The sequence below is a fragment of the Pipra filicauda genome, unplaced genomic scaffold (genome assembly GCF_003945595.2).
Source record: "Pipra filicauda isolate LSUMZ 115617 unplaced genomic scaffold, ASM394559v2 scaffold75_size2874737_pilon, whole genome shotgun sequence".
Classification (NCBI taxonomy): domain Eukaryota; kingdom Metazoa; phylum Chordata; class Aves; order Passeriformes; family Pipridae; genus Pipra; species Pipra filicauda.
Window position 1 is genome coordinate 351825 of NW_024104931.1, and position 13351 is coordinate 365175.

At 35.8% G+C, this 13351-nt stretch overlaps 1 protein-coding gene across 5 annotated transcripts in view; it reads left to right on the top strand.

Annotated features, from left to right (window-relative positions):
* Positions 1–13351, top strand: part of MIA2 (MIA SH3 domain ER export factor 2) — a 37630-nt gene that overhangs the window by 10471 nt on the left and 13808 nt on the right. For all 5 annotated transcript variants that reach the window (XM_027720220.2, XM_027720224.2, XM_027720226.2 and 2 more), the window contains 12 exons: positions 637–768; positions 3278–3299; positions 3412–3500; positions 3887–3958; positions 4632–4742; positions 5059–5130; positions 5533–5637; positions 9183–9305; positions 9874–9997; positions 10793–10839; positions 11017–11107; positions 12936–13074. In XM_027720220.2, the coding sequence (XP_027576021.2) occupies positions 637–768; positions 3278–3299; positions 3412–3500; positions 3887–3958; positions 4632–4742; positions 5059–5130; positions 5533–5637; positions 9183–9305; positions 9874–9997; positions 10793–10839; positions 11017–11107; positions 12936–13074 (1127 nt within the window). The remainder of the gene's footprint in view (positions 1–636; positions 769–3277; positions 3300–3411; positions 3501–3886; positions 3959–4631; positions 4743–5058; positions 5131–5532; positions 5638–9182; positions 9306–9873; positions 9998–10792; positions 10840–11016; positions 11108–12935; positions 13075–13351) is intronic.

Below are 13351 nucleotides of genomic sequence, written 5' to 3' on the forward strand. Positions count from 1 at the left end.
GAAATGTGTAGACAGCTCAAAGGAGAATTTGCTGTAGTACATTCTCAGTACCTAAAAGGGTCCTACAGGAGAGCTGGAGAGGCACTTTTTACAAGGGCTTGTAGTGATGGGGCAAGGGGGAATGGCTTCAAACTGCAAGAGGGCAGGTTTAGATGAGACAAGAGGAAGAAGTTCTTTACTGAGGAAATGGTGAGACACTGGAACAAATTGTCAGAGAAGCTGTGGATACCCCAGCCCTGGAAGTGTTCAAGGCCAGGCTGGATGGGGATTTGAGCAACTTGATCTTTTGGAAAGTGTCCCTGACCATGGCAGGGGGATTGGAACTATATGATCTTTGAGGTTCTTTCCAACCAAAACCATTCTGTGATTCTGTGATAGTGGTAGGTTCAGAAGGAAAAGTTTTCAAAGCTTTATCTATTCATTGTCATATCTTGTTGGAACTTTTTTCTTCTTTTTTTTTATTTACTTGGTAAATCTATAATTCAAAAATCAAATGCTTCTGTTAACCATTTTTTCAGAGTTTTCGGAAAAAAAATAGATGTAGAAGGCTTGTAAGTAAACTAAGTCAACATGTAATGTCTATTTCTGTTGAAAATCTTAACCTCTTTAGCCGAAGCTTTTTACTTTATTTTTCAGGCTGTGGCTTCACTGCCTGAAGATATGAGACCTGGCCCTGATCTGTATGGTTTCCCATGGGAAATAGTGATTTGTGCTGGCATTGTTGGAGCATTTACAATTCTCTTGTTCCTGTACAGAAGTTACCAATCAGTAAGTGTTTTTGTTTAATCCCAGATGGCAGCTAAGCACCACACAGCTGCTCTCTCACTCCATCCCCTGCATAGGGATAAGGGAGAGAGTCAGAAGAGTAAAAGTGAGAAAACTCATGGTTTGAGATAAAGACAGTTTAATAGGGAAAGCAAAAGCCATGCACGCAACAAAGCATAACAAGGAATTTATTCCGCTTCCCATGAGCTGGCAGGTGTTCAGTCGTCCCTAGGACAGCAGGGCCCCATCATGCAAAACGGTTACTTGGGGAGACAAACTCCATCACTCCAAACACCACCACCCCCCCCCGCTTCCTCCTTTCCCCCAGCTTTGTATGCTGAGCATGATGCCATATGGTGTGGGATATCCCTCTGGTCAGTTGGGATCAGCTGTCCTGGCTGTGTCCCCTCCCAGCTTCTTGTGAACCTGCAGCCTCCTTACGGGTGGGGTGAGAAGCAGAAAAGTCCTGGACTCTGTGTAAGCACTGAGCAGCAATAACTAAAACATCCATGTATTATCAGCTCTTTTCAGCACAAATCCAAAACCCAGCCCCATACCAGCTGCTGTGAAAAAAATTAACTCTATCCCAGACAAAAACAGCAGAGTAAGCAAGTTGTGTGCAGATATGTAGAGTGCATTAATGGTTTGCATTGAAGTTGTTATCCTTTTCAAGGTATATAATGCTTCATACATATAATGCTGTTGTAGTTGAATTTAGAATCCCTCTAAAAGAGGAATTGAAGGGTCTGTTTTGTCAAGACATTAGGCGTTTAGGCATGTACTGAGTGACTGTTGTCATAAGAGGAAATGCAAGGAAACTTGATGTAGTAAGGCTTCCTTTTTCCTTTTCTATTTAATTTCTACACCAGGCTTTCAAAGGCAGCCCTTAAATTATTTTCACGGCATACAGATGTCTTCCTCAGGATGTATATTTACTGTGTCTTGTGATATCTCTGTGACTACCCTGGCCATAGCCAGACCAGCTCAGGTGTTTCAAGGTAATTGTAAGCGGAAGCAATCCATGTGGTTTCCCATCAAGAAGGACATTTTAAAACTCTTTGGGCAGTGAGCTTGATTCTGTTTATTGGAACGTTGGAACACTGAACCAATTTCACTGCATGCTTTTTGTGAGCAGTAGTCTGGTGACTTCGAGAATTACAGTACTGAAACCTTTTAATGCACAAAACAGATTATATTTTTGAGGTAATGGCTTTCTTCTATTGTGAGTAAGTAAGAATCTGACTAATAACAGCTGCCTACCATACTTTTCCTACTAAGGAGATGGGGTCAGTATCCATAACACAGTATTTAAATTTCTCCCCAGTTTTTGCATTCTCTCAAATAGTCTGAATGTGATTGTAGTGATAGGTGTAATGATGCTCATCTTTGAAGATGGGTTGGGCAGCTGTTTAGTTTTTCAGATATGAGCAACTGCATTTTTAGGGTTTTAACATCAGCTAACAGGTTGTGTGTAAGGGGATCTGTGTGTGAGTTAATGTAATTGTAACTTGGGTAATACCTTCTGTTTTCTAGCAGCATCCCTTTAGATGATTCAACTGAAATCACACAAGCATCAGCTCTGGTATTGTTTTCCTCCTGCTTGTCACTTAAGGCATTAGATATTACAGAAGTTATTGATAGTTTTTTCAATCAGCCGTACTTACAGCTGCACTGACTGCTCTTTGGACAATTGATGATTACCTAGAAGTAATGGGGATTAGCTTTGGGGATGATAGGATAAAAGTGTACTTATGACTTTCTTTCCCTTTTTTGTTACCAGGACTACTTAGCCATCCCATGACTTTAAATGAGGAAGAAACAGGGAAGATCTGAGGGACCCATTGTTACATTAGGCACATGATCCAGGCCCAGCCTTGAGAGAAATGCTATGTTGTAATGTTTTCGTGGGTCCAGCCAAGTTCTGCATCTCTTGCACAGGCCGTTTGTGATAGATTTTGTCCTGAAGTTTGTAAGATTTTGATTCTAGGGCACTAAACCCCACGTGGCAGCTGCTGACTTGGCACTTCCCACTGAGTTGCATCTGAGCAGGATGTCCATGAGGTAGTACCCCTACTGCAGCTCTAACTATTCTGTGTTAAAATGTAGGGGGGGGCGGTTCCCAACAGGAAGTTTGAGCTGGTGTATAGAGCTTCCCCCTTCCTTCCCTTTCCTACTCTTTTGACGGTGCATGTCCACTACCACTCTGTGTTGGCAGTCATGGTTATGTGATGACTATACAGAGGTGTGTTATTAAAGTGATCCAAGTGAAAACTAACCTTCTTTCCCTCTTGTCTCTGATGAGAGTGGGAGAGGGACAGGGCAAACACACAGACATGGAGGAGGTAAGAGCAGAAGATACGATTGCCTATTTTTAATAGCAGCCTGTATTTATATTCCTTTTTTAAGTTCCATGGTTAAACTGATCATGGAACCACAGCTTAAAAGATTAGTTTTCAGATACTATGCAAGAGTAATTGATCAGACATTTTCAGCTTGTTTTTTTGTTTTCCAGGTTAGAAGTCGACTTTATGTAGGTAAGCGTATTTTTCATACTGTTTCTCTGGAGTATGACTTTATTCTTTCTTTCTTTTTTTGCTCCTTAAACTATTAGGATATTGCAACATTTAAGTGTCATTCTCTTTTTAGGAAGGGAAAAACAGCTTGCCAATAAAATTGCTGAACTAATTGACGAAAAATGCAAAATTCTTGAAAAACTCAGCCTTTGCAAAAAAGAGGTAATGGTTCTCATTTAGTGCTTTCAGATGTGTCACAGAAATGGACAATCAAAGTATTAAACATCTCTAAAAGTAAGATGTTTTAAAGCTTTTAAAGTAATTCTTCAAATGCTTTTTTCTATTGGTACCTTAGGAGCATTAAGGTGTTATCAAGTTCTGCCTTTAACTCTTAATACAATATGTTCTACTGGAAACAACTTCAAAATGTATTTGTTTGGTTTATGTCACTGGGATAATCTAGTAGGGCTGAATCTTTCCTGATTTCCAGCAAGGTGCATTTGTGAATATTTAGATGGTGGCTATGTTTCAGACTAGAGCATCATAAATTACTGCTATTATTTAATCAATTATTTACGTACACTCTGACATAAGTAATTCCTTTTCAGTTTGAAGATTTAGATTTGTCTCTGAAGGATGGTAATATTATGAAAGAATCAACAGACACGTCTTTTTTTGAGGTAAAAAGATAAATGGAAATTGTTGCTTCTGTATTTTAAGACAGTATTTTAGGAAAATGCTGCCCATATTAAATAAAAAGCTCTGATTAAAAAAACCCCAACAGATAAAACCAGCAAAGCTCTTCCAGACAAAATCCAAAAAAATGCCAATTTAATTGTTTTAATTGGGTTACTGAAAATGACATAAAATCTAGGCATTTAAATTAAGAGAAGTTTTTCTTAACAATAGCATTGTGAGTGATTGATATAGAGCAAATGGCATATTGGACAATAAATAATTTTTTAAAAGTGAATTGTTCCTGTTTCTAGGATTGAGAGTAGTGCATGAAATATCTTTTTCACATCTGATTTAATTAAAATATATTTTATAGGCTACTGGAACACAGTTGTAAAGAAAAACTACCGCTACATTATTTATATCCCCCAAACTGAGAATATATTTGTAAAAAAGTCATGAATAAGTGAATCAAGTACCTATTAGGGTCTATAAAATTAATGTAACAAAAAAGCAAACAGATTTATTTCATTCTGCATGTCAGATCCTGTAGAGCTAATTCTTCCAGGTTTTGTTAACATGCAAGAGTCTAGAGTACTTGATATGGTGAAATTTGTTAAACATATTTTGCTGTCATATTTAAAACATACTTGTTGTCTTCAAATGTAATTAATTTAGGAAATGCATGAAAAACTGAACAAGTCAAACTTGGAACTCAACCAGGAAATAGAGAATCTAGAAAAAGAACTGGAAGAAGAAAAATCTAAGCAATCAGAAAATGACATCTTGGTAAGAATAAGGAGAATCCAGGTTTTGTTACTATTCATTTAAAAAAATTGCCCGCAGAAAAAAATTTTCTGTGGAGAAGACAAACTATTCTCCTTGTGTGTTTTGAAACAAAACGCACATTTTTCATTTTATCTCCCCTAATACTCATTACATTCCAATTACACTCATAAAGGAAAATACTCAAAAGAAGAAAAACTTTTTTTACTGATTTGACAGTAGAACTTCCTGAGTTTGGAAATTAAAATAATGTTATTAATTGCCTAGACCTTTTCAGTCAGATGTGTGGAGAAGCTATATGACAACTAATAATTTTCAGGTGGCTGAAATTCAGGAGAGAGTGGAGTCTTTAGAGAATGAAGAAAAATCTATCCAGTCACAAATTGATGAGGTATGTCTACTCTTCGTAGTTTCTATTTTCAAACCTTTGTTAATTCTCTATTCTCCATATAGTTACTGTTTTAATTTTTTTATTTTAAGGATGCAGAAATAATATGCTGTATAAACCAAAAGAGTTTGTAAGGCTTAGTACTTCTGTGTGACTTGATTGAGCAAATTTTAATTTTATATAGGAATTGGCATTTGTCTTTTCTTTGTCATCTTATTACACAATGATATATAGTGTTGCAAAAGTACAATCAGCAAAAACTGTTGAAATGGTAGAGAAAATATGAGAACACATATACAGGACAGCTAGAAAATGTAAGAATAAGTCCAGTAATACCATCATGACCCATCATGACCTTATCTTCACTTATAACATTTAAGCAACACACTTTTTTATTTCACTTAGGCCAAGTCCACCCTAAAAGTCTATCAGATTAATACAGAGAGACTCAAGACATCTCTTCAAGATGCAGTAGATGAAAACAGCCATCTCCAGGAAAGTGAAAAACAGGTAGGTTGTTCCTAGTTATCCTTAGACATATGTATTGTCTTGTGGTACTACATAAACAGGATTTCTCCAAGGAGCTAATCTTCAACAAGTTTGTTAACACGCCTCATGTATTCTAGTAAATGGAATGAGGAAGAGGACATGTTTTTTAAAATGTTTTATGTTGGAATAACTTTGTGTAAAATAGTCTTGTTTTAAAAGAAATTTAATAATCAGTGGGGAAACATACATAGAGTTCAGTGGAAAAAGAGCATGTGGTCACGTGAGCCTAATAAGAATATTGCTGAGACCTGGAGGAAATCAGAAATATTTGAGCAAGTCCACAGCTAGGACCCTCTACAGAGGCAGAGAGAAAATTCTTCTATGTGATCCAGAAAACAAAAGAAATTGAGAAATTGCAGAGTATGCAAATGCAGGTAAAAAGCTTATTGTAGTATTTCTTTAAATGTATTAATGGAAAGTCAGGTAAGTAACACAGATAAAGAACAGAAAAGACTGTTACTTTCCAAATTTTAGCTGTTTGTTTTCCTGAGTGCTGTAGCCAGATCCCAAAGAATCTGGTTGTTTAAAGTGTTCAGCATATGCAGTAGTTGTCCTCTGCAATAGGTAGTTTTACAGTGAAGCTATTAATTGTCTCTTCTAACAGATATTTTCTCTGAGTATTTAATTTTCTGAGGAATGTTTCTGGGGTTTGGGGTGGTTCATTGTGTTTTCAATGGATATGTTCTTGTTTTCCTGTCTGATTGGTGATCTTGTTGTCTGTGAAGTAAGACATCTGATAGATGTCTTGCAGGGGAAGGAGTAATGGTGGGAGTACAGGCCTGTTGCTTTTTACCAGTCTTATAAAAAGGTGAGGAATATTTTAGTCCTCTCAATGAAAACATTGTGTAGATCAAACTTATGGATTCAAGAAAAAGAAAGGTTACTGGAAATAGAATATTTTCTGCAGGAGGAATATTTCAGTTCTGTACAACTCTGGTACCAATAAAGCTTCAGCTTTCTCTCTAATTCTAGGAGGAGTACCTGGTAGTAAAAAAAAAAAAAAAAAAAAAAAAAAAAAAAAAAAAAAAAAAGAAGATAAATTTATTAGGTGCCATGAGTGGAAAACCAGTATATTGGGGGGTGTTATCACTGTGAAGTTGCTTGAGAATTATTTTCCTACAGGAGTCTTTTTCATCTAATCTCTACATCCTTATTGTTTCTGTAAGGAAGAAGGTTCTGGTCTCAGTGCTTCATTTCAAGTGTGACAGTATTCTTATGTAATAAACTTTGAGAAGCAATGCACAAAGTTGTATTAGAGAGGGATTTTCTTTTTTCCCCCCTCTGATGATTTCTTGGGTTTAAACAAAAATAATCCAATTATTTGTGTGTGTGACAGGAATCTTCTCTTTCTTTCATTTTATTGAGAAGTAATACTTAGAGAAAAACAATACTAAGTGCTAACAATAAACCCTACGTTCACAGGCAATCATTTTATATCAAGCAAAACCAGGGGGAAAAATCAGTAAAAACAACTCCCAGAGTTTAATTGCCATGTTCCTAGATGAAAAAAAAAAGTTTTTTGCATTCCTTCCAGATAAAACAACCTGGGTTATAGGTAGTTCTTTAAGGATTAGTTACTACACTTCTAGGATTAATTACTACATTTTGTTGTTAACTGAGCTTTGTTGCAGTTTTTAATAATTGAAGAACATTTGTGCATATTATAATTTGTTGTGCTTCTGAGTAGATAAATAATCTGATAAGAGTTGATGGAACCTGATAAGTAAAGAAGAGAAAATATGTGCTTTGCTTGTTTGTGTTCTCATTTCTGAGGTGGTTGTAAGCATGTGAGTTAGTTTTCTGTATTAGAATATCCATATCCCTCTTTTATTTTTCTTTCTTACTTTTTTTTAAGATGGAATTTCACTTATTCTCAAAAGGTAACAAAGGTGTTATTTGTTTACAGAAACTTGAGTACTTTCTTCCTTTGTCCCTTTGCACTAATGGGTCATAATCTTCTGGCACATCATAGCTTAAACATTATAACAGATGTGCGTTTTCAGGTTTATGATGTGTCAGAGAGAGGATTGGGCCTTTTAGGTTGAACAAGGGAACTGTTAATGAACTCCTGTGCTTTGCTGTTTGTTTTTTTTTTTTTTCCTCAGGAACATTAGAAATATATATTGCTTTAACTTATTGCAAATCCTTGCTGTTTCTCTTTATTGTAATTTTTACAGGTGCATAAAATCATGTAAATTTGTTTTGGTTTTGGCTTCATGAAGAAGGAATCACTTAAACTTTAGCTTCCCTTTGCGGATGACAATGATAAAAGTAGTTGTCTGTGTATGTCTTCTAATCCCTAATATGTCCTTTGCATGATGCTGCAAATTCATACATGGCTTTTACTGCTTGGAAAGTTCAGTTGTGTGCCAAGGGGCAATGTGTGTTAATCCAACTCTAGTTACATACCTTTTGTTTTATGTCTTCTAGTTTATCTTTGAGAAGTAGTGTTCAGGCTTGTTTGTCTATTTGCACCTAAGTTCCCCTGTTTAACTACCATTTTCTGGTTTTATTTTTAGTATAACTGGCTGTTATGTTCTTGTTGCTCAATCTTGTTAATCCTTTCTGTACAGTCACTGCCTTTAAATTGATTGCCTGTTGTGCAACTTTAAGCACTATTCTTTTGACACTCTTAAGACAATTTTTTTTGTATTTTACCCCATGTTGTAGAGCATGTTTTAACATAAATTTCTGTCAGTTCAATTTTATTCTCATGATATAAAGACATGGTTTAATTAGTTAAGATGTTTCAGTGGTTATTTTTAATGGGCTGGTGCTGAAGTGTTTTAATCTTATTACTGATGTAAAGTATTTTTGTGAAGTTAGGTTTTACTGGGGAATGTCTGCAAAATGTAACCTTGGGATCGACCTGTCTTTTTAGTTAAGCCCAATAAATTACTTACAGTTGCTGTGACTTTCATTAACAGGGAAGCTTGTTTAGAACAAAATTTAAAAATTATTTTAAGAGATATGGAGAAGAATAGGAGAAATAATATGGTTTTGCAAGTCACATGAATTTAAATAGCTGTCTTAAAAGCTCCCTGTTTTCCCTTGCTTCGCTGACCTCTTTTAAGTTGAAAAGACAAAGGCATCATTTAAGGAGTGTGTGTACATATTGGGGTAGGAGTGTTCTCCATCTATTCCCCAGTGTATGTAGCTGTTACACAAATTACCAGTATTTTATATTCATTGCTATTTTCACTTAAAGATTTTTAAACTGAGTGGATTCTTAATTATGTTCTTATGAACTCTATGTTTAAAAATATCCTAACAACTAATTACAATGGATAGCTATAGCAGCTAAAGCAACTGAACAATAATATAGAAGTCTTAATTTTCAACTCTTGAGATTTGTCTTGTAGTCTGTCTCTCTTAATTCTTCCTGATGGGTAAGAGGTTTAAATTCTGCTTATATATAGGTAATATACATAACAAGCTCAGTACTATTCATCCTTGATTCTTGCTTGTAGTAGACAATCACAGTAATCTGGTATTTCCCTTTTCAGCTTTTACAAGAAGCTGAAGGATGGGGTGAACGATTTAGTGAACTCAATGAACAAACAAAGATGTTTGAATCGTCTAAAGCAGATGTAGAAGATGTTTTGAAAAATAAAGAGAGTCAAATCAAGGTAAATTATGACACTTAGCATTGAATCAAATTATTCAGACTGATGCTAATCATTGACTTGCAAGAAAGCCTGACAACCTCTCCTTGTTTTAATATGCATTAAGCAGTTTTGGGTTTTTGTTTGCTGTCTCCATTCTCTAATGTCTTGTTTTTCTGCTAAGCAAAAAAAGGTTGCTTAGCAGCACAGTATAGCAGTCTGGTAGCCTGGGAAGCCAGCATGACAAATAAGGAAAAACTCTTAATTCTGATAGAGTTTGTTTTGTTTTGTTATGTTTTTAAATTTGGAGCATGGGAATTGGGTGTACCTTGCATACACAAACCTTGCTAAAAGTATGCATGCTTGGCTGTTTGAAAATTCTTCACAAGGACATGCCTGTTGACCTGCAGATACATGTTTTGATAGAAAAAGTAATTATGAACATCTAGAATCCTGTGTATGGGGCTCACTTAATCTATTAAGGGAACTAAATAAAGGACAGAAATCCTGAAAAGCAATTGTAATGGTAACTACATTTTCATTGCTTGTATTTGTTTTATTGTTTGTGGGTTCTTTGTGGGCTTCTTCTTAGTCACTGACACAATATCTACTGAACATGAAAGACTGGAGTTCAGCAATAAGAGAAGATGATGACACTGAAGATAATCACTGGGACACAGATACAAAGGGTGAGACAGAGAATGGAGAGCACTTAGGTATGGTTTGTAAAGCTTCCCAACTTAAATATTTAATAGATGTTTTAGAAATACAGAACCAACAAACTTGCAGAAAAGCTGAGAGATTGGCTTTGTGGAAGTTAGATATTTAAATCTCACCCAGTGTTATTCATGTTGGATGGTTAACTGTTGCTTAGACACGTCTGGAATAACAACCTATCCTATGTTTAGCAGTGTGTGGCATACATACTAGCACAGAGCAGTGTAAGACTCAGTGTTCGGTCTCTTGCAGAATGACTTTAGCCTGTGTGAGTATTAAGCAGTGATTCTCTGGCATTTTTAGGCAGAAACCTTGCTTTCATTTCTTCTTCAGGCTCCTCCCAGCACTGTGTGTCCTTAGAGCCTAATTTCTGCTTCCGTGTCCTTACACAGTGTTACTTGTTGCAGGCAGTGTGGTAGCACTGGAATTGGATGAGTGTTGATGTGGGTCCCCTTAAATAGCAGCACAGAAGAGCCCTTCTTCCTCCTGTTGCTTGCTGCAGCTTCTTTTTATGCTGGTGCTTATTGTACCATAGGGCATGTCCCTGTAAAACTTAACAGTTTTAACATGAGCAATCTGAGTTGTGATCGATGGGCAAAAAAGGTGCTATAATACAGGCATATCTCCTCCCCACCTCCCTGCTTTTTTTTCTCCTTTATCCTCAAAGTATGCTGTGCCTGTCATGGTATTTTGGGATTGTTTCTGTATAAAAAACCATAAAATAATAGCAGTAAGCTCTGTCACAAACCTTTTTGTGCTTTTTATGTGACATGTTATTCTATTCCTTCAATCAGATGATGAGCAAAAACGAACTGTAAAAAAATTGATCTATGCTGCAAAGGTATGTGATTTTCAGAAACTTGTGAATGTAAGGGGGGAAGCTAGAGGGAATATATGCAATTATTTTGGTAATATCAGTATTGTAGTTCAGCATCTTTTAATGTTTAATTAGATATTTTTGCATGCAAACAGTTTCTGGTAATCTTAAAATGCTCTTTTTTTTAAATTTTGATTGTAGTTAAATGCTTGTTTGAAAACCGTGGAAGGAGAAAGAGATCAAATGTATTCAAAACTGTCCGATGAAAATAAAGCTAAAGAAGAACTTACAGGTAATTAAATGTTGTTTTACCTTTAAGATTAATAAGATGCTGCCTTTGTAAAATGGTGTTACTGGCTGTATTACTTCCAGTAAAAACTGAATTAAGTTTACATTAATAACTACTTGATTTTTAAAATTCCTGTTTAAGTTGCTTAGCTATTTTAAATATGTGATTTTAAAGGTAAAGCAATTGAAGTTGCAAATTTTGTTGTACTGTGTTGGAATATTTTGTAGCTATTAAGTTATAGAATTTTAAAATATATGGGCAAAGAGATGTTAATAAATATATATACCTCCTTTACGTAATTTCTGGACATGAAACAATGGAGTTGTAATCTAAATTTTAAAACCATCTATTAAAATGGTAGCTTAACTGTAGTTAGTTTGTAATGGGTGCAAGCTCAATACTTCTTAAAATTACAAAATACTTCATTTGGAGAATTAAACTTAAAAGCATCTTGCTCTGTTTTTTTCCTTTGTTGTGTAGGACATACTGAATTAAACCTTATGAAATGAAAACACTGCCACTCTAGTTCAAATTAAAACCTATAATTAGCTATTGCTTTCATAATCATAGCCAGCAGAGTGGCCATCACATTTGAATGTACTGCACTTTGTTATTTGGGTGATGAAATGCTCTGTAAGACTGTATTTTCCAGTTTCTTATAGTCCTTAAAACGTACTCCTTGTGCTAGAGTGTTTTCTAAATTGATTGTAGCTCTGTCCCTGTGCTGGTTTAAAGGTAAACCGGCAGGGGAAATGAACCCAACTCAAAAGAGAGATTATAAATCAGAATAACAATTTAATAAAATAATACAATAAGTACAATCATACAGACAAACAATTGGTTTTAACCCACAAAACCCAAATGTATAACCCAGCACCCTGGGCATGAACAGAGTGGTGTTCATTGGGCCCCCTGAGTCCAAAGTAAAAGGAGAGGGGAAAAACCTGTTGGTGAGAGTGCTGTTGCAGTCTGGTCAAGAGCGGTGGTTGCAGTCTGGTTGAGAGCAGTGATCTGCAGTCTTCCTCTGGATCCCACGAGTGGTTAATAAAGTCCCAAGACTCCAAGATTATATATCCTCCAGTTCAGGCAGGAATGCCCAGTACCTCCCTCAGGGCAGGGAGTTCCACAATGGGTGTGAGGACAGGAGCAGCCTCCTATCTGGCAGGCCTCTTAACACCCAGTTTATAGCCTGAGGAGTCAGACTGCTCTGGGCAGAGGGTGTAAATGGTCTATTGACAACAGTTTCTGGGAAATGGCATGGAAGGCTATAGAATACATGATTTTGGGTTACACCCGTACAGTGATGAACTGGTCCCAGCTGTCCTAACTAGGACTGTCCCATAAAGATAGTCCAACTTACTTGAAGCTTTGTTACATTTCTTGAGAAGAGGTACAGGAATAGTAAATAGGAAAAGAAACATGACTGAATTTAATTTGGAAAGATAAAGAGATTTTGACAAATCTGAGTTAACTCTTCAGGCTTTTCAGGAAGACCTTGTGTGAGTAAATCTGCAAAAGTGTGTGGTGGTACCAATCTTACTTCTTTAGTCAAATAATTACAATAATAAAAGTCCTAAATGAAAATTTATATTGTGAATTACAAAACTGCATTGTTTTCAAAGAAGTTATACAGTTTGGAGCAAAGACTAAATCACGCACAGAGCTGCACTTTGTGGCAGGTAGAGAATGTAGTTGCTGGTTCCTCATTTTGTATAATACATTGAAATAATATTAAATCAACATAGGATCAAAGGTTTTTACAGACTTTTTGTACACTAAAATATTGCAAAGGTGTTATCCCAATGTAATTATATTTCTCTAAATTTGACAGAACGCATAGAAAACCTTCAAAGTCAACAAGCTTCCTTGCAGTCTGAAAATGAACATTTTGAAAGTGAAGTTCAAAAGCTTCAGCAGAAACTTAAAGTAATGACTGAGCTTTATCAAGAAAATGAAATGAAACTACACAGGTGCTGCTTCCTCTTTTTATATTCAAAGCTTACTGTTTTATTTGAATGTAACTCTTTGATTTGGAGGACTGAAAATTACTGGATGTTTGAATAGTTTCCCAGAATTTTCTGAGTTGTGAAGACACAGTTTGTCACACCTTCATGTACATTTGTGATCACAGTAATTTTGTAGAAATTGTTTCCAATTGTTTCCAAATAGTGGTGTATTATTTTAGGACTTTTCCACAAGCAAGTACAGGAACAAAGAAGTAACAGATTTTTAATCTATGAAATCAGG